Source organism: Aethalodelphis obliquidens, unplaced genomic scaffold (assembly GCF_003676395.1).
Source record: "Aethalodelphis obliquidens isolate GAN/ISIS:26980383/991018 unplaced genomic scaffold, ASM367639v1 scaffold18, whole genome shotgun sequence".
Classification (NCBI taxonomy): domain Eukaryota; kingdom Metazoa; phylum Chordata; class Mammalia; order Artiodactyla; family Delphinidae; genus Aethalodelphis; species Aethalodelphis obliquidens.
This window is the reverse complement of record NW_020837962.1, coordinates 11,769,450-11,789,232: the sequence shown is the minus strand read 5'-3', so window position 1 is coordinate 11,789,232 and position 19,783 is coordinate 11,769,450. Positions and strand designations below refer to the sequence as shown.

Here is a 19,783-nt window from a genome sequence, read left to right as displayed (position 1 = left end):
GGGTTCATTTTATTCCTTTACACCAACACCGATGACTCCCCTGCCATGAGGCCATGTGTGGTACCCTGGAGCCACGAGGCAGCTGGCGGTGTTCTGTGCTGCTGGAGTCCAGAGGTCTCACCCACATGGGGCCTCAGTGCAGAGTATGGATCAGATTGAGGCCTCCCCCCGCACCCACCACTCTGCGGCAGGCACGTTTTATGTCCTGAGACCGCCAAGAGTATTCAGGTGTGAGTACCTGAGCAGCTGTGGGAAGCAAGGACAGAGGGCGGACCTACAGGGAAACAGCCCTGTGCTCCAGCCCTCCCACCAATTGGTCCTTTTCCACTCAGGCAGGGATGGACACCCACCCCTTACTACCTACAGGGCCTCAGTGTCACATGGGGGAGGGCGGGGCAGGTAGGTGTGTCCTCTTGGGAGCAGGACACTCAGTGTGGCCCCTGTGTACCCGCGCCTCTGGGGCGGTGCGGGGAGGGCTCCTCTGACACGAGCTGCTTCCTCAGGTAACTCTGGTGGAAGTCACATTCCGTGCTGCTGCAGTTCCTCTCTGATGTCTCCATAGCAACGTTCACAAGGATTTCATAGAACATAAGGTGTTTGAGCTGGAAGGGACCTCAGAGATCAGTTCCTCCCGCCCCCTCATTTCACAGAGAGGGGAGGAGGCCCAGACTGTGTATGCTACACGCCCGAGGTCAGTCAGCAAGCCAGGGACCCAGCCGGGGCCTCTGCCTTCTGGCACCACTCCCAGCCAGGGTCCCTTGTCCTCAGATCGCAGACAGCTGAATTCCTTAGGACTGTCTTCTTGGGAGGTGCTCTGAGGGCACAAGTTTTGGGGGCTCTGCCCTTCCCCCTTTGCTAAAGGACGCTGAAGCCCAGCCTCACTCTGCCCTGCTCAGTCCTGTAGCTCTCATTCCTGTGCTTGGTGAGGGCAGGAGTGGGCACGATGGGCACTGTACTCTGGAAGCTCACAGGCTGGCGTGGAGGCAGTGAAGTCCCCCAAGAACCACTGGAGAACAAACATGTTTCCGTATCTGCGGAGCAAGAGTTGGGGTGGGAGAAGCCCGGGAAGTTTGTCCAGAGGAGGAGGCTCCAAGCAGAGCCTGGGACAAAGGTCGAGGAGGACTCTCATTCCTGTCTAAGGCTGCCTGGCTTGAGGGCCACACCCTGTGACTGGGTGACTGGGAATGTGAGCGTGAAGCTTGAGGGCTTGGAAAATCGGGTTCCAGAGAGAGACTGCCCCAGGTCATAGGTTCCAGAGGGTTCTCGTGTCTGGGGACTCATGGCACACATCACTCTAGGACAAGTGGGTCAGACACATGGAAGGGCAAGTCAGAGGGCAGAGTGTAGGAGCTGAAGGCCCTGGACATGAGGGGACCAGGAATCTGGGCCAGCAGAGGGTGCTGGGATAAGGGTCCAGAAGTGAGTCCTGGAGTTGTTCCATCCCTTTGCTGGGACATGGAACCATGTAGCCCCTCCCCTGTCCAGCAGAGCCAGCCCTATACCGGAAGGGTTGAGGGCTTGTAAGTCTGTATCCCCCTCCCCAGGGACACAGACCTCACTCCTCACCTGTACCTCAGCCCCAGGGCTCACTTCAACTCCAAACCCTGCTTCAGGGACCTGGCCTGGCCTGTGGGAGGTCTTCTCTCTAGATTAGAAGATCCCGAGAATCTAGGCATTCCCAGATCCCGCCAAAGCTACCTTCCTGAACTTTCCCACCAAACTGGTCCCTTTTCTCCCCCTTGCTGGGTACCTGTTCTCCTTCTCTATGCCATGTGACAGACATTTCCAAATGCTCAGAGTCTGCAGTGTGGCCGGGACGCAGTGCTCGGTGGGGACAGCTCACCTTGGCTCTGCATGGAACCTGCCAGGGTGTCTTCTTCACTCACGTAGATGGCAAGTGGGGTCCTCTCCACCTGGGCTTCTCCATGAGGCCACCTTGGCTTTCTCACAGTATGGCAGCTGGGTTCCAAGAATAAGTGTTCCAGGAGACAGGAAGGGAGAGCTGCCAATCTGGAAGGTCTGGGTCCAGAAACAGGCACAGGGTCACTTCCATTGGTCAAAGTAATCACAGCTCCTGCCAGGGTAGGAGACATAGACCCTCCCCCTCACTGGGAAGAGTAGCAAAGAATTTGCCATCTTTAATCCATCTTAGCACCCTCTGTCTCTGCCCCAGGGGCTCTGACTCTTTCTTGCCTCCCCTCTGGGCCTGCAGATTCTGTCTCTCCTGGAGTTCTCCTCCATCCCCATTACTTCCCCATGGGCTACTGCAGTCCCCTCAAATTCATCTCCCTGTCCACAGGCTGCACCATCCATCCCCTCCTGGCCACTCCCTGTATTCCTATAGCAGTGCCCTCTCTCCATTGCTCTCCTCAGAAACCATGCATGGCTCCCTACTTCTCACTGAACAATTTCCAAGCTCCTAGGCAAAACATTCAAATTCACCTTACAATCTAGCCCCCTCCTATGTTACCTATTGAATTAGCACCCATTTCTTCCAAGCCACTGGACCACACTTTGGCCTCTTCTGCTCAGGCTCTCTGAGCCTGAACATATTCACTCTCTCCACCTGGCAAGTTTCTCTATCTCCACCGCTGTTGGACTCCTGCTCAATCTTCAAAGCCCAGTGCAAATGCCCCTCCTCTACAAAGCCTTGCTCTCACTACTCATCACACTAGTCTTACTCTCATTGTATGTTGAGGCATGTTCTCCCTTAAATCCTTATTGGTAATGATGTGTCCTCTTGAAGTGGGGCCCACATTTTTAATTCATACTTCTTTCACCAATTTAATAACTGTTTGTTGCAGCCTGGAGCCAGCTGCCAGGGATATGACAGTGAGCAAGACAAGCTGTTTCCTGTGCCCAGAGAGCTTACATTCCAGAGAGTGAGACAGATGGCAAATAGAGGAACCAAGAGACATAATGATCAAAGATTAGGAGGACTGTAGGAAGGCAAGAAAGGCAAGAAGCGGTGCTGCGAGGCAGGGACCAAGAATTCCCTCTTTTCAAGAGAAATGAGAGACCTGGATTTTTATATACTCTCCTAATTTTAAAGGTTGCAAGGTCAAGTCTTTCTCCTCTGCTCTCAGCTTCTCTCCCCTCCTAGCTTCCCACTCTCTCTGGAATGCCTGCCTCCTTCTCTCTTCCTGGTTACCCTATCAGCAGCCCACTCCCCAACTCAGGACGCCCCACCCCTAGGGCACCCAAACTCCTCTGTGGTTCCCATGCCCTGGCCATGCTCTGGCAGCAGCTGGCAGGAGGATGTAGGGAGCCCACTGCCTAGGATGCTAGGGCCAGTGGGCATCCCCTACCTGAGACCCTGGGCCAACCTCTCTGATGTTGGCCTCCTGGGAGTGAGACACCTGGAGTCCCCAGGGCCCCAGCAGTGGGAACCCAACACCCCCACTGCAGGCTTCACTAACCGCATCTGGCCTGGAAGAAGTGAGGAGCCAGAGGAGCGAGACAGAAAAGGACGCCAGGGGACTCTCAGAGGGCTTCCTCAGGTTGGTCCCCAGCTCTGACAGAGCCCTGAGGGATAGGTCTCTGTCTCCAGGGAACCTCTGGGCAAACCCTGCCGGGAACAGTTTATGCTCTCTGGAGCCAGAGTTCCCACGTAGAAATCTCGGCTCTGCCACTTCCTGCCTGGTGACCTTGGACATCTCCTTTCCCCTCTCTGGGCCTCAGTTTCCCATCTGAACACTGGGGATCAGAGCAGCACCCACCTCACAGGATAGTTCTAAAGATGACATGCACCTGGCACACGATGGCGCTCGGTGAAGGGCAGCTTTCCAAAGCCTCTCCCATGCAGGGCCCTGCCAGGCCCTTTCGAGGAATTGCTTTGTTGGGCGGCATCCTTCCATCTGTGTTTTCCCAGACCTCTGAGCCCTAGAGACAGCTTCTGCCCATTATAATTATTTGGACTCTGGGCACTGCCAGCTGAGAGGGCTCAGGCCTCTGAAGGGCCCAGGCTCCCAGTAACAGCTGTCATGTCTCAGGACAGAGGAGGACAGAGCAGGAGGGCTGCCCTTCTTCTGCACCTGCTGCCCCCAAGCCCTGGGAGAGGGGCATCTCTGCTCACCACTCCCAGGATTCCATGACCACCTCAGCCTCACTCTCAAAACCCAGAGCATCTTGGGTGGGTGGAAGTCCTGGGACAGAGCCCCAGGAAGTCCAGGAGGGGAGCAGGTGCCAGGTCCTGGAGAGGAGTCTGCCAGGGACCAGCATAGGGTTTGGATTATCAGCACTTGAAAGCACTGGAAAGCCAAGGAGACAGCCACAGCCTGGCAGAGGGGCCTCCCACCTCTTTCACCTCTCAGATCCCTGAGGGCAGAACCCCAGGGGAGGGGACTCTCAGAGGGCCTGCTGCTGGCTGTGACAGTGACTTCCCTTTCCCCAAGGATCCTGAAGCTTCAGCCCAGCAGGCAGAAGCTGCAGGGTAGAGCGCCCTGCCGGCTCAGCCCTGCCGCTCAGCCTGGCCGCTATGTCCTGTCTCTGATAACCAGCTGTCAGCTGAGCCCCGAGCGGCGGGCGCACCCGGGTTTGTTTGCCAAGCCCGAGTGTTGGAGCTTCCTGGACCCTCCTGCCCTGGAAGGGAGGGGGTCGGTGCCGCAGCAGGCTAGGTGGCATCTCCGGCGGAGAAGGGACAGAATCCCAGGGTGCCTATCCCACGCAGGTCCACTGCCTCAGTGCCCCCATCTCACGGCACTCTCCTTGTCCCAGGCCCGGAGGCAGTCCAGTGGGGGTCACTGGGCAAGGGGCAGAGCCGGGCGGGGTGGTGCACAGCCAGCAGAGGAACGACAGGACGCTGGGTACTCCCTCCCTCACCCACCGCCCCCAACCCGCACCCAGGGCCGATGCAGATATGGAAGGGCGTTGCTGGCTCTAGGGCAGGGAGGTAGCTGCCCCCAATGGACAGAGGCGCTCGGACCCCGAGCACCCAGGGCAGGGCCCGGACCTCCTGACCCCGCCCCCGGGGAGGCCATCTCATTTGCATGGCCCCGCCCGAGAGCGGCCATTGGTAGCGGCGGCGGGAGGCCGGGCCTGAGTGGCTGCGGGGCTGCGGGGCGGTGGGGGCGGCGGGGGCGGGGCAGCGCGGAGCTGGGCGCCGGGGAGGTAGTTGCAGACGCCGCGGGGACAGTTTCGGCTTAGGGTCTGGGTCTGGCTCCGAGGGCGCGGGGAGCAGGGTGTCCCGGGGCGCGGCGGCTGCAGCGGGAGCGTACTGAGCGCCCGCCAGCCCGCCTGCCATGTCCAGGAAAAAGACCCCCAAGAGCAAGGGGGGTAGCGCGCCCGCTACCTCCGCACTGCCCGCCACCCACGGGTCCCAGCCCGTGCGCCCCGGGACTGCGCGCCCTGGCCCCGAGGCACCTCCCAACAGGCCCCCGCAGCCCGGCCGGTCTTCGCTTGGCGGCGGCGGCGACTTCTACGACGTCGCCTTCAAGGTGAGCCGGGCACCCCCAGCCCCATGCGAGCGCAGCAGGTGGCGTCCGGTCGGAGCCGAGTGGGGAGGGTGCAGGGCCCTGCAGACCTTTGGCGAGGAGCTGGCTCGAGCGGCACCCCGCAGCTGCAGTTGGCATGGCTGGCGCGGTGCATCACACACACACACACACACACACACACACACACACAGCTGTCAAACCCGGGTTTGGGATACCCAATATATGACAGGGCCTGCCCCCTCCCCCTCCCCACCTAGCTGGCATGGCCGGACAAGGGGTCCTGCGGAAGTAAGAGCCTGGCAGGTGTCCTCTCCCTGTTCCCTTATGCTTCTGCCCCCACCCACGCCCATCATTTCCCACATGCTGCCTTCTCTCACCCCCAGGGTCTTTTGGTCTCTTCTCTTTAGGAGGCGAGACTAAGAAGAGGTTTGCCAGTTTGGTGGGGAATGCTGGGGCCTCCTTCAGGCCAAGGCAGAAGCTTGTGAATTGTGGGGGCGGGGGTGGCAGGCCCATCTTTAGGTTTTGGAGCCTTTGGCAACAGGCTGGGGGAGGGGAGGAGAGGGAGGCCTGACTGCCCCTCCCTGTCCACAGACGTGGTCTGAGCCTCTCCTCATGTCAAAATCTGACCTTCACTTGGCAAATTCCTCTAGAGCCTTGCTGGGATTGGAAGAAGCCCCCTGGCACAGAGGCCCCCCACCCAGGCCTCCCAGCGGTCAACCCTCAGGTTCTGCTCCCCACTAAGCCCCAAATGCTCCCCTTCCAGACCAAGCATGGTGTCCAGGTAGCAGCCCCTGGATGAAGGCAGCTACTCCCACTCCCCACTGATGGAGACAGGCCAATGTTCAGGAGAGGGGACAGAACCTTCTAGAGGTGGAAGATGGAAGTCCAGGCTCTGTGTCTCCCCCAGGCCCTGCTGAACCTGCAGACTTAGGATACCTCCCTCCACTCCTGACCCTCACCCACAGCCCATCTGACCAGGCCAGCTCAGAGAAGACCAGACACCCCTCCGGGTGGGCCAGCACCCAGGTCCCCTCTGCTCTTTCTTTGTGCCCCAGGTCATGCTGGTGGGAGACTCGGGCGTGGGGAAGACCTGTTTACTCGTGCGCTTTAAGGATGGCGCTTTCCTGGCAGGGACCTTCATCTCCACTGTGGGCATCGACTTCAGGGTAAGAGTGGAGGCTGATGTCCCGAGCACTGACTGGGCCCAGCCGATGCCCTGGGCCCCCAACACCAGCTAATAGCTGCTCGAAACACCCCTGGGCAGCTGGTTCTCCGGTTCTCCATTATCCCTGTGGCACCGACAGGCTCATGAGGTGGAGCTCCTGGCTGGACCACCTGGCTCCCACGGTCAAGGTGGTTGAGGTGAGATGCCTTAACCACCAAGCTGCCTGCCTCCCGACATCTCAAGGTCCTGGAGAGAGGTGTTGGCTGTATACAATCGAAGCAGAGATGGTACCCCTGTGCCTGGGGCTGGCACGACCCTGGGGGCTGTATCTTGTGCACTGGGGGCGGTGGATGCTGGTGTCCCCATGGAAACTCAAGACCCGTGTCCACTCAGGAGGCCAGCATCGCTGCCCCACTGTACAGAGGGGCCCTGAAGTGCCAGGTGGCCTGCCCAGGCCATACCAGACAGATGGCTGAGGCATTGAAGCACACACCCAGTCTCAGAACCAGGGAGAAGTCCCTGCCCTTGGGTGAGGAGGCTTATGGGAAATGCTCCCACCTGGATGCTTTCCCTGGTGGAGCCCCCTCACCACCTCACCCCCTGCTAGAGGGCTATGTCCTGGGGTCCTTCTGGGGTATGTCCCTCGACTCTTGGCTCCCCAAGTGCCCTCCAGCACCCCAAGCAGCCTGTGGGGTCACAGGGGAATGATGGGGGCCACAGCCTTAGGCATGCAGAGCTCAGGCATCAGTCTAAATTCCACGTGCTGAGGTGATGTGTTCTCAGCAAATCCCAAATTTGCATTTTTCTCACCCTTTCATTAGACCCAGTCAGCAGAAGGCTGGCAGGGAGGCTCCTTCTGGGGACTGGGAATGGGGGGCTCCGTCCAGTCTGGGGAGCCATTCTCTACCCTATCTGTGGGGGCAGAGCCCCTCAGGTCCTCTGGGATGAAGTAAGGGTTGAGGTGACAGAAGGGGGAGGTTTAGGCCCAGTCCTCTGCCTGTTCTGGCCTCACCTCCCCCCTTCTCACCTCCCTCTTGGCTCTAGGGCAGGTGGTGAGGCTGTGTGGTTCACACCCCTGTTCAGGGTGCCAGGGAAGGCGGGATGTCCTCCCCAGCCTCCCTGCAGTGGGACAGATGGATGCACCCAGTTCCCTGGAGACCCAGAAGCACCCTGACAGCAGGCGCTGGGTGAAGAGGGAGGTGGTGCTGTTTCCGCTGCCTGGGGCCTCAGCTGGTGGTTAGCAGCTCCTGTCCCCACCCCAGCAGATAGGAACCGGGGTTGAGCCACTCCCTGCCCTAGTCCTGAACTGGGAGGGCCTGGCTAGGGAGCATCATCAGCCAGCAAGCAAGCACATAATGAGCACCCACTGTGTACCAGGCCAAGTTCTGGGCTCTGTGCTTACTGCATGGGGCCCTATCCTCAGGCAGCTGCCGTCGGAGCAGGAAGAGAGGCTTTCAAATTACAACAAACACTTTAGCTCGTACCAGGCCAGACTCGTTTCTCAGTGCTTTGCATACAGTAGCTCATAAAGTAATCGGGGCAGCCAAGTGATGAGCACCCTGGCTACCCCCATTTGTGGATGGGGAAACTGAGGCACAGTGTTAGTAATGAGCCTGGGGTCACACGACTTCAAATTAAGTCATGCAAGTGGCTCTAAGCAAAAGGAGCAGTGTGTGCAGAGCTGTGAGAAGTGCTGGTGGCCTGGGAGAGGGGGCTGGAGCAGGGCCTTGAGACCTAGGAGCAGAGTACAGGGGGCAGGCGTGCAGTGTGAAGCTGAACCGGCAAGTAGGCTCAGGGAAGCCACCGGGGCTGGGCACCAGGCGGAGGAGGGCAGCTGCGGTAAAGGAGAGGGGAGGGGCTGGGTGCAGGACTCAGTGAGTGACTGGGGTGGGTGGCGACCGGGGGCCCTGCAGGGCAGGGGAGCTGGTGGGGCTGTGTGTCAGGCCTCCAGGAGGGGCAGAGGAAAAACCACCCGGCCCAGAATGGACACAGCTAGCCATGGAGGGCGGCAACCTTCCAGTCCATCAGGACAGCCAGCTAAGCGGGGGCGGCCTGAGCACCCTCTGTGCACAGGTCACCAGGAGGGGCTCAGCAGCAGGGGATGTAGGAGGTATGGGGGAGAGCTGGGTGGACACCAGGACTTGGATTCAAGGGGAAGCATTACCTGTAGGTAGAGGGCAGTGAGGTAGTCAAGAACCAGGTGGGCCCTGGAGGCAGAGCCAGCTGAGGCCAGGGATAATGAATTAGGGACACACCGGGGTCCCCTCAGTCCCAGGCTCAGTCCTGGCCTGGCACCGCCTGCCTCCCCCACCCTATCCACCCCCTTCCCCCCCATCCCCCACTGGAGGGTGGCACCGGTCTAGCTGCTGCCTAAGATGGTGCACTCGGCCCTGGGCCCTCCTTGGAGCTGGCTGGTTGTGTTTCAGAACAAAGTTCTGGATGTGGATGGCATGAAGGTGAAGCTGCAGGTGAGAGGTGACTGGGGGAGGGGGAATTGAGGGCAGGGGGCACCTGGGAAGGACTGGGCAGCCCTGACAGCTACACTATGCCCTTGCTGCAGATCTGGGACACGGCTGGCCAGGAAAGGTTCCGCAGTGTCACCCATGCCTACTACCGAGACGCTCATGGTGAGCTCATGGGCACCGTACCCTAGCTCCAGGGAGTCGGGGCCACACTCCCGAGGCTTCTGCTTGGAGTAGAGCACCCTGGGTGTGAGTGGGCAGAAGTGTGAAGGGTGCGATGCATGAGGGTGAGGGTGATGGGGAGCCGCTGTGGGCTCTGCAGGTATCCTCACTGGCCCTCTGCCCCCAGCACTGCTGCTGCTCTATGACGTCACCAACAAGGCCTCCTTCAACAGCATCCAGGTCAGTGGCTTCCTTCCTGGTGGTGGAGACAGGCCGAGATGGGGCCTGACCCCATCCCCAGCCTCCCTCAGGCACAGATGGCATCAGGATCCCAGAGAGTTGAGGTCCCTACTGACAGTGTGGAGAGGAAAAGACTGCCCCTCTGGGCTCCTAATGGCCTAAGTACAGTGGTTCAGGTTGAGAATGAGCTGAAGGGGGCTGGGGTGACCTTCTAGTCCACCAGCCCAACTCCTTAGATAAGGTACCTGTTGGATCGCCCCTGCACAGCACATGGGGAGCACTAGTTCAGGGGCCCTCCTGTTAGCCAGACACTGACAGGCACTCTGTGGGGTGTGTCCTGGAGGGGGGCAAGGGGTGCCAGGAGCTCCAGCCTCCAGCCTGTCCTCAGCTCTCCCCCCACAGGCCTGGCTGACAGAGATCCAGGAGTACGCCCAGCATGACGTGGTACTTATGCTGCTGGGGAACAAGGTGGGCACCCCAGCCTGTCTCATCTACCCTGGCTCTACAGAGGGTGGAGGGAGGTAGGGGAGTGAGCTGGGGCCAACTCTCACCAAGACTGCTGTGCCAGGTGGACTCTGCCCAGGAGCGTGTGGTGAAAAGGGAGGATGGGGAGAAGCTGGCCAAGGTGAGCTGTGGTTGGGTGGGCAGCCAGAGTGCCCCTGGGGCTGCAGGGCCTGAGCTGTCCCCACCAGGTTGCCAACGGCTGTTTGCAGGAGTACGGGCTGCCGTTCATGGAGACCAGCGCCAAGATGGGCCTCAATGTGGACTTGGCTTTCATGGCCATAGCAAAGTAAGTCCTGGCAGTTATCAGGAAGACCCCCAGACCCAGCGTCTGAATCCCCTTGTTGGGGGTACAGGCCACCCTATTCCATGGTCATCCCTGCCCCACAGGGAGTTGAAGCAGCGCTGCATGAAAGCTCCCAGTGAGCCTCGCTTTCAGCTGCACGACTATATCAAGAGGGAGGGCCGGGGGGCCTCCTGCTGCAAACCCTGAACCTGGCTGGGGATGGCCACCAGGGTGTTCTCCTGGAAGACTGGATAGAGTCTACACACCCCTGACTTCACCACCCAGCAGCCAGTCCCAGGGTATCTGTTTCTAGGAATCCCAGGCTGAGCCTTGCCCTTCCCTCGTCTGGGCAGCCACCCAGAGCCTCAGCCCCAACAAACAGGCTTCAGGAAGCCAGAGGGTCCGCAGCCCTCCTTCACCTGCTGCTGAGGGCTGTGCCCCCAAGGCCTTCACAGAAGAGCAACCAACTTCTTCACAGGAGGGCTACCCAACAACGTATAGACTGGCAGGCACCTGGTCCTCCGGACCACGGTGCCCGTGCCCTGTGTACAGTGCCTGAACACCTAGAAAGCCATGTCTGCAGCTGCACATCCTGCCCAGGCAGGATTCCTGCCCACACCTGGGGCAGAGGGCTTCACCACGAATCATATCAAGGACCAGAGCTGCCTGCTACCAGCCCACCCACCAGGAGGCCCTGGTTCAAACATCTACAGGGTCTTTCATGTTACCCTGGAGGATGCCAAGGCTGTGGCTTTGTAATGCAGTGAATAGCATGTGGGAAGCCACAGAAATGTCAGGCAAACCAGGACTGCCAGCCCTCGCCTGCTGACCAGGGCACCATCTCAGCAGGCTGATACAGGGCCTGGGCTTGGCAAGGTCAAGCCAGGGGGGTGGGCAGGGCACTCCACCTTGTACTAAAATCTTGAAGTGTTTTGATTGAGAGTTTTTGTTTCCAGTCCTAGTGAATAAAGTTGTGTTTTCTGGAGTGCCTACCTTGTCCATTGAAAAAAAGCAATGCTCAGGGACTGTTAGTGAGGAATTACAGGAATTCACCACCCACCCCAAGGCAAAGGCACAAAAGAAAACCTATCCTTACAGGTAAAAACAGAGAAGGCTGTCCAAATGGGTGGCAAGTCACTGGCGCGAACTTCCATTTTCATGCTCTGCCCCTAACCGAGACTGCCCAGAGATGACCCAGTCATCCCATGGAGTCCTCTGGGGTGCAAACAGGCATGAAAATAAAGACACGTGTGCTCCAATCAACTCACCACCTTTGCTTTATTGCTAAGCACTTCAGAGACTTATAGATGTCTTTGAGAACAGAATCCAACGAGACCAAGAATCCAGAAGAGACCAAGACTGTGAAACAGATGTGTTGGGCTGGAAAATCCCCTTGACCCACAAGAATGAGGAAACTGTAGTTACTTTGTCTTCCACCCAGTCAGGGCCCGAAGCTCCTGCTACTACCTTATCTTGAAGTGTCAGCAGGAGAAATGGTTGCAGCTGCTCAGCCACCTATCTCTTACCTCAAATCTCCCAAGAACTCTTTATTGGGAGGATGAGGGGCGGAGGTCTGTCTTCTGTAGCTTCTTCAGGCTGGCACTGGGCTCATGGACCCTACCTAATTGGGGCCACGGAACTCTTGCCCTGTTTTGTCCAGGGGCCCCAGGGTGACTTCTGCTATTCCAGTACGATCTATTCAGGGAATGGCTGGAATCCCTATATCACCATCATCTTGATGTGGAACTGTTGCAACCTGGAAGCAAACTTAACAAGCAGATTAAAAAGGCAGGGGCCAAAGTTCAGTAAAAGGATTATGGCAACTAGAGGTCCAAGCAGGGGGCAAGAACCAGGTCTCACTTGGTAACATCTCCTTAATTGCAGTCTAGGTCAGCGCTTGGGTTACCCTGTCTGAAGGAATTAAGCCATTTGGCGTGGTCACATTTTCTTGACGTCCTCTTCTACTAGCCCAGAGTTATTGATGTAGGTGCAACATGTCTTGATAACTGCACATACTCCTCCTTGTTTGGCTAGGAGGAAGTCTAAGGCCAGTCTATTAGCCATCACTTTACTAGCCAAGGAACTTAGAGACAATGAGAGTCTGGTGAGTGCATTCCCTGTGGATTCACTCAGGACAGGGCATCTGAAAGACTGTGGAGCACCACTTCACGATAAACAAAGCTTCCCCAAGGGGCCACCAAACCAATGGCAGCTCCATTTTCTGCCGAAAGGAGACCAATTGCCCTTTTGCCCCAGAGGTGGGTGATGTTATAGATGGCAATACCTGGGTTTGTTTGGTTACTCAGTTGGCCTAGTGTTACATTGTCCTGTAAACAGAGCACTGTCTATGCAAGGAAAGGCCACAGCTAATCCCAGAAAAGGGAAAGAGGAATTGGGGTTTTTTGAAAAGGACAGTCAGTTTGCACCTGGACCACAAAGGAATAGATGTCTGGGAGGGGCACATGCCTGACATACTGTTGTGGAATTAAACCACTTCAGTAGAGTCTGCCCAAGGGGGGGGTTCCAGTACAGTTGGAAGAAAGGATCCCACCACTGAATAAGGGTGTATGAGTCTTTTCGAAGGCTTTGGGAGAGGCAAAAAACATGTACTACACGCAGGGAAGATATGTGTTAGACGCTTGGCGCCAGGCCTGTCCAGGAGACACATCCCACCAGCCAGCTGATCTTGGAGGAACCAATGGGTGGCGTTAACTGTTTGATCTTCGCAATTAAAATTAGGGGTAATGGCGGTGATGTCAACTGCTGGTGCATTGCAGAATTTAGTCCAGGCTTCTGGCATGGGCAGCAAGATGAGTTACCTTCATGACAGAGTAGAAGACAAATATGCTTTGATGGGGGGAGCTTTGTGTGCTGGATACACTAACGAGAGGGGTCAGGTCCCGGCATGGAAGCTGTGCCAAGGGCTGGATGTGGACTGAGGGGAGCAGGGGTTGCAGGACCTTCAGCCAGAGTAAGTTCAAGGTCATCATTACTGGATGTGTAGCTTAGTTCTTTAAGCTTATAGGCGTCGCTTTGAGGATTGGGATGTTAGAACCCAGCACTGAGACAGATTCTCTCCCTGAACAATAATTCTTGAGATTTACTATTGCGTTGGATCCTCACTCCCCTGACATGAATCCCCAAAGGAGGAGGAGAAAAGTTGGGGTGACTAATAACTTCATAATGACATCAGAGTTCTAATTTAGGAAGCAACCAGAATGCAAGTAGTGTTGAAAGAAATCCTGCAGTAAACAAGAGCCCAGTAACAAATACGGGCTCCCAGCCTACCGTCACTTATCTTGCTTTTGTTACCCAGAGAGCCCGAAATAAATTAATGTCAAAGTGAGAGTTTACTTATCAATGTAGTTGTCACTGGCTTGGGGATCACCTTCTTGAAGAGGTATTTGAGGTCTTGGGCAGGTTCACAGGAATAGCTGGGATGTGGGTCTTCAGGTTCCTGTAACAGATCAGTGGAAACAGGTTTAATTCTGGGTAGATGAACCCAACTAGTGACTCCATTAAGTTTAATCACTGTAGGGGTGCTTACCAAAACTTGCTAAAAGACTGTTTTGCTTTGGGAGTAGCTGGTCACCAGGGGACTCATTTTTCCAGGTCTTTAAGAGCACCCAGTACCCAGGGTTTACACTGGAGTAACTGGGGCTGTTATCTGGGGAGAGCTGAACTGTTTCCATTCTTGAATAGCCCCCTTCCGACCTGGCCCAGGTTAATAATGTATTTAAGGTGTGCCTAGCTTTCTCAGCTGGTTACCATGTCCAGGGTGAGGAATAGCCTACCATGTCATTTCAAAGGGGCTCAACCTAGTTATTTTAGGGGCTGCCCCGCTGGCAGCAGGTGGCACCACCTGCTATTACCAGGTTCTGATATTTCCTGCTAAGAGCTTACCCAAGGTTTTTTTTAGGGTATGACTGGTCTGTTCCACCTTTCCTGAGGACTGAGGTCTGCAGGACAAATAAAGGTAGTATCTATTTCCTAGGGTCTTTTGGGTAACCTTTGCTATGAATTGAGGGTCCACTGTCAATCTGGAGGTGTCAGGGCAACCCAAACCTAGGGATAATTTCCTTCAGAAGTGCTCTAGCCACTTCAGTTGCCTTTTCTCTCCTAGTGGGAAAGGCCTCCACCCATCCAGTAAAACTACCCACAAAGACTAATATTTGAAGCCCTGGAAAGAGGCCTTCTGAGTGAAATCCATTTGGCAGTCCTCTCCTGGCTAAGGCCCACGTTGCTGGACTGGGCTAACAAAAGGGGGGCGGGGTTTGAGATGCCCTCCTTATTTATGGGTGGCACAGGGCACAGGCTCAAGTAACCCTTTAATATCTGGGAGTCATTTTCTTGTGAAAAGCCAGAAAACCACTGTACACAGTATCCTTCCCCAGATGGAGAAAAATCACGTAGCCCTTTGATTTTCCATTGGTCAGAAAAAGCAATTTTTGATGCATCACCAGCCTTCTGTTCCCTTAGTTCACCCTTTTTCTTGCGCCCAGGTTTCCTCAGTAGTACCTGGGCATGTTGTAAGGGGTAAGGGATGGGATTGTCATTTGTTGTATCAGGACTTTCTCTGCTTCTCCATCCGCCCTATTGTTCCCTTTGATAATTTGGGAGATTCCCTTTTGGTGTCCATGGCAGTGAATGACTGTTACTTGATTTGCTTGGTTTTTGAGCCGCCTCTGTGAGATCTCAGCCCCATACTTTACAGGGGAATATTTTGCATTCAAGTCCTCTTTCCATATAGCTCCATTGGCATGTAGAACGAGGTAGGCTTATTTAGAGTATGTTTACAATTTTTCCTTCCCCTAGGATTAAGGTTTGGGTTAGAGTTCGGCCTTCTGGGCTGCCATGGGCAGCAAAAGTTTTCACCTCTATGATGCTCTACCCTCCTGAGCCCGTCCTTAATGAACTGCCATCAGTAAACCATTCTTCCTCAGGATTGTCAATGTCTTGATCTGTCATATCAGGCCTATAGGGATAAACCTGGTCAAGGTAGGAATGTATTACCTTTGGGATTTCAGCAGGCATCAGTGTAGTTGGGTTGAGGGTGTAGCAAGTTAATTTTATTGACGTACAGTTGATTTACAATGTTGTTAGTTTCTGGTGTACAGCAAAGTGATTCACTTATATGTATATACTTTTCCATCTTTTCCGTTATGGTTTATTACAAGATACTGAATACAGTTTCTTGTGCTATACAGTACCCTGTTTATCTATCCTATATATTAGTTTGCATCTAACCCCAAACTCCTAGTCCTTCCCTCCCCCAAGCCACCACAAGTCTTTTCTCTGAGCCTGTTTTTCAGATGTTCCTTTGTATAGTTTGGATTCCACAAATAAATCATATGGTATGTCTAACTTACTCCGCTTAGTATTTCTAGGTCCATCCATGTTGCTGCAAATGGCATTATTTCATTCTTTTTAATGGCTGAGTAGTATTCCACTGTATATATCTACATCTTTATCCACTACTCTACTGGACATTTAGGTTGTTTCCACGTCTTGGCTGTTGCAAATAGTGCTGCAGTGAACACTGGGGTGCATGTATCTTTTCAAATTATAGTTTTGTCTGGGTATATGTCCAGGAGTGGGATTGCAGGATCCTATGGCAACTGTAGTTTTAGGAACCTCCATACTGTTTTCCATTGTGGCTGCACCAATTTACATTCCCACCAACAGTGTTAAGAGGGTTCCGTTTTTCTCAGTGTTGGGAGTTTTGAGGGTTACCTCTGGGGAGTCAAATAAACCCTGGTACTTAGTACAGTGGCCTCCAGTTAGCCAGTGGTGGCCTTTGATCTCTAGAAACCTTTGTACTTGATGTTGGGGGGCGGGGGTCTGGACTTCCAGTGGCCGTCCAAGGTAAGCTTGTTAGCTTCCTCCACTGATAAAGTGGTGGCAGCTGCTGGCCGAAAGCAGCCAGGCCAACCTCAGGGCACACTATCTAGTTGTGTGGAAAAATAGCCTATTGGCCGAGGAACTTCTAGTTTCTTTTAGGTCGCCCAGAGCTTTTAGGGGGTTAGGACTTCTTACAAAATGAATGGCTTTTTAAAACTGAGGAGACCCAGAGCAGGAGCTTTAATGAGGACCTGTTTGATGCTATTAAAAGCCTTTTCCTGTGTTCCTCAGCCCAAAGTAATGGTTCGGTATCTGGGCTTTTAATGGCTTCATACAGGAGCTTAGACATTAGCCCAAACCCTGGGATCAAGAGTCAGCAAAACCCTGCCTTTTTACCTTTGTAAAAAGGTACAAAGAAACGTCTTTGGGGCACTTAGGCCTAACATACTCGTTTTCTATCTTGCGACAGCTGTCTACTTCCAGGGTTTATAATGTGTCCCATGTATTTAACTTGTTGCATTGAGATTTGTGCCTTTTTCTGGGAGATCCTGTAACCCTGGACCTCAAGGAAATTAAGAACTTCAATGATGTTCTCACTTGAGTCTCCACGGTGCGGCTACATATTAATATATCATCTGCATGCTGTAGCATAGCCCCTTTTAGGCCTATTTCCCTTGGTTCCTTTCCCAGGGCCTGGGCAAACACTGTGAGCTGCCCCCAAACCCGTGGTAGGTAGTGTTGTCCAGGTGTATTGTTGCATCTGGCCCGAGTGGGGGTTAGTCCACTCGAAGGCAAACAAATATTGTGAGGGATGAACTGGGATGTAAAAGAAGGCATCCTTGAGGTTGAGCACAGTAAACCATTTAGCATTTACAAGGTCTTGGGCTAATATATTATAAGAATTGGCCACAAGGGGGAGTATAGGAACCACTGCCTCTTTTACTGCTGAGGTCTTGCACCACCCTATATCCCCCCATTAGGCTTAACTGACAAAATAGGAGTATTGCATTGAGACTGACAGGGAACCAAGAGGCTATGTTTTAAAAATTTATGTATGAGGGGTTGTAACCCCTTTTTTGCCTAACCTAATGGGGTACTAGTCTCTGGTTAGGGTAAGCAGCTTCTGGCTTAAGGCTAGTTTCTGCAGGTTGGGCATTTATAGCCCTCCCAGGGACTCCTTTGTCCAGTTTGCTGCAAGGTTCATTGCTTGTAGAATATCGCTGGGAACAAGCCCTTGCTCCTGTGTTGATCTGCCTTAGCCAGGGTTAAGATAAGGGGCTGCTCTGCTCGGGGCCTCCTAACAGTATCGCCTTGAGGGAGCCCAGAAGATCTCTCCCTAGTAGTGGGGTAGGATACTCAACTAAAAAGGCATGTTCAAAATGGCCAGTGAGAGCCCCAGAGAAGTGAAGGGTACGAGGCTTTCCATTGACACCAGTCACTGCAGTTTTTAGAGGAAAGAGGCCCAGCGTGAGAAATCAGGGCAGAGCAAGTAGCTTCTGTATCAATTTAAAAAATTGATCTTACCTGCCACCAGGGGCTCCTCAAAGGAGATAGACATCTCGTGGGGACGGGGGGAACCGCCAGAATCCCTGGGCTGCTTCAGTTATCCAGCATGGCCATCTCAGGAGCAGGAGCCCCCATTCCCCTTGGGGACCAAGGGCAGTCCCATCTCCAATGACTGGTCTGTTTGCAGACTGGGCAAGGCCCGGGAGCTTCTTCTGGTACTCATGGGCCCAATGGTCAGGTGACTTGCATTTGAAGCATCCCCCCTTGGTCTTGCCTCCGGACTGATGGTTGAACCGTCTTCCCCCTTTGGGTTGCCCTGAGGTTGCAAGGCACGGCTGACAGCAACAGCTATCAGTTTAGCGTGAGCCTCGGCGTGCCTTTTTCCATGTTGAGTTCTATCCTCTTCCTCAGTTTGATCTCCATTATAAAAAATCCAAAGGCCACCTCTAGGAGTTTGTGGGCCTAACTAACTTTTGGAGTTTTTGCCTAATATCAGGGGCAGCAGGGACTGAACCCTGGGAGCAGAAAGATCTGTTAGCAAATTTTCTAAAAAGCCTCCACAAGCTGTCCCTGAAAGAGAACAGGGCTTTCTTCTTCCTCTTGGGTCACTTCCTTGACCTTTTCATAATTGACTGGCTTCCAAATGCACTTTCTCGTTCCTTCTAATAGGCACTGGACCTCGTGATTCCTGGCCTTCCCCCCCCCCAGGCAATTATAATCCCAAATGGGCTTATGATTTGGGACATAAATGTTGGGCTGGTCCCTGGCAAACTGGTCGGCGTACACCTGTGCTGCTGCCCATATCCTCTGCTTCTCCTCATGGGTACAGCAGGTAGGTAAGATCACTTGGACGTCCTTCCAAGTTAAATCAAGGGCCAGGGTTAGGGCCTGAAATCCCCCGTGAACCTACTAGGGTCTTCAGAAAATTGGCCCAGTCTTTGTTTGCATTGGGCTAAATCGGTTAAGAAGAAGGGCGCATGTACTCTTGATTGTGCATTTGCCATATGCCACTTCCCTAAGTGGGCGTATTTTCCCTGGTCCTGGGCGATAGGAAGTTCCACTATGGCTTACTCCAGCAGGACCAGCACTTTCAACGTGGGGTATCGTTGGGTACAGAAGAGCATAGGGAAGAAGGGTTTGGGATTGGCCAAGGGAATCCGGAGAAGTACAGGTACTTGTAGAGTAGAAAAGGCTCTGTTTCCCCCTTAAGAGTTGGAATGTAGCTAAGATAAGACTGTCTAGAAAAACGGGAGGGTTCTCTGATTCCCCACGTCTCGTGATTACAGGAGCTGCACAGAGTGGGATTACTGGAGTTGGGCACACTGGAAGGTGGCACGAGGGCAAAGGAGTGTCGGTAGATGGCGAGATAGGAGACTAAGCAACAGAAGAGTCCAAAGTCATTCACCCTGCTTTCTTGGTAACAAAAATAAAACCTGAAGAGTCCTGTGAATTCTACCCGACACAGCACTGGATTTCGCAATGTTGCGGGAGCAGTTTAGGAATGAGGTTCAAGAAATCCTTTCCCCAAATGGTGCAAAATCCCAGCTTCCCGCCAAAGAGGGACGCCTTAAAAAAGAAGAAAGGCAGAGAGAGGGAGAAGTCAGAGGTCTCCACGCGCAGCTGGGCAAGGCCCATGATCTACCTTGAATCCAGGGATCCGAGTCAGGGCACCAAGGCCCCTAGACTGATGCTGATTTACCTCAAGGTCTCCAGCCGGATCACCGACAGTCCTGGAAGTCAGAAACCGCCCAAATGCAGACAGATGCCCAATCCTGCCATTTCCGGCAAGACCTGTTTTCACCCCCCAGGCCCTTCCATCAAGAAGGCGCACCCTAAAGCCTCAGTCTTGCAAAATAATCAGACTGCGCGTGCAGTTTTCATGCGAGGTGTCAGAAATTAAAGCAATTCATCACAGGCTCGGAACTGAATTTGGGAAACCAGGCCCAGCCCAGCCTTACCTATACAGGGAAACAGATCTGGAGATTGCGACTTCCCGACGGAACTGGGGGCAGAAACGTGTAGAATGCTGAGGACCAAGATGGGTTTCAGGCGGAGGCTGGACCCGGGGTCTAGGTTGGCAGGTTTGGGCCACTTCCCCAACCCGCTCTGGGCCCGGTTCCTCCCTTGACCGTGACGTACGGAAAAACAAGAAACAAACCTTACGACCTCGTACTTGATTCGGAAAGAA

General features: G+C 54.4%; 1 protein-coding gene, 1 long non-coding RNA gene and 1 other non-coding gene across 4 annotated transcripts; 1 reads left to right on the top strand and 2 right to left on the bottom strand.

Annotated features, from left to right (window-relative positions):
• The first annotated feature begins 4,258 nt into the window (after nt 1-4,258).
• RAB26 (RAB26, member RAS oncogene family) lies at nt 4,259-10,498 on the top strand. The gene is made up of 9 exons (XM_027117802.1): nt 4,259-5,435; nt 6,488-6,598; nt 9,024-9,065; nt 9,158-9,224; nt 9,409-9,461; nt 9,864-9,929; nt 10,030-10,086; nt 10,175-10,251; nt 10,353-10,498. Exons 1-9 carry the CDS (start codon nt 5,241-5,243, stop codon nt 10,453-10,455), a joined length of 771 nt encoding a protein of 256 aa, XP_026973603.1. The 5' UTR covers nt 4,259-5,240; the 3' UTR covers nt 10,456-10,498.
• A 1,004-nt stretch (nt 10,499-11,502) lies between these two features.
• Nucleotides 11,503-19,781, bottom strand: LOC113626334 (uncharacterized). 2 transcript variants are annotated; one of them, XR_003435118.1, is made up of 3 exons: nt 19,554-19,781; nt 17,614-19,325; nt 11,503-13,705 (listed from the first exon to the last, which is right to left on the bottom strand). It is a non-coding gene; the product is annotated as an uncharacterized LOC113626334 (long non-coding RNA). The 2 variants fall into 2 exon arrangements; XR_003435119.1 differs by having other exon boundaries at nt 19,238-19,325; nt 19,554-19,779.
• Nucleotides 19,431-19,513, bottom strand: LOC113626653 (small nucleolar RNA SNORD60). Its single transcript, XR_003435208.1, has one exon. It is a non-coding gene; the product is annotated as a small nucleolar RNA SNORD60 (small nucleolar RNA).
• Nucleotides 19,782-19,783: the final 2 nt, after the last annotated feature.

Bases quoted from the DNA above. Each gene is read 5' to 3' on its own strand.
- RAB26 (XM_027117802.1), top strand. From the start codon at position 5,241: ATGTCCAGGAAAAAGACCCCCAAGAGCAAGGGGGGTAGCGCGCCCGCT. The intron at 9,462-9,863 runs GTCAGTGGCTTC...CTCCCCCCACAG, and splicing joins CCTCCTTCAACAGCATCCAG to GCCTGGCTGACAGAGATCCA. The intron at 9,930-10,029 runs GTGGGCACCCCA...CTGCTGTGCCAG, and splicing joins TTATGCTGCTGGGGAACAAG to GTGGACTCTGCCCAGGAGCG.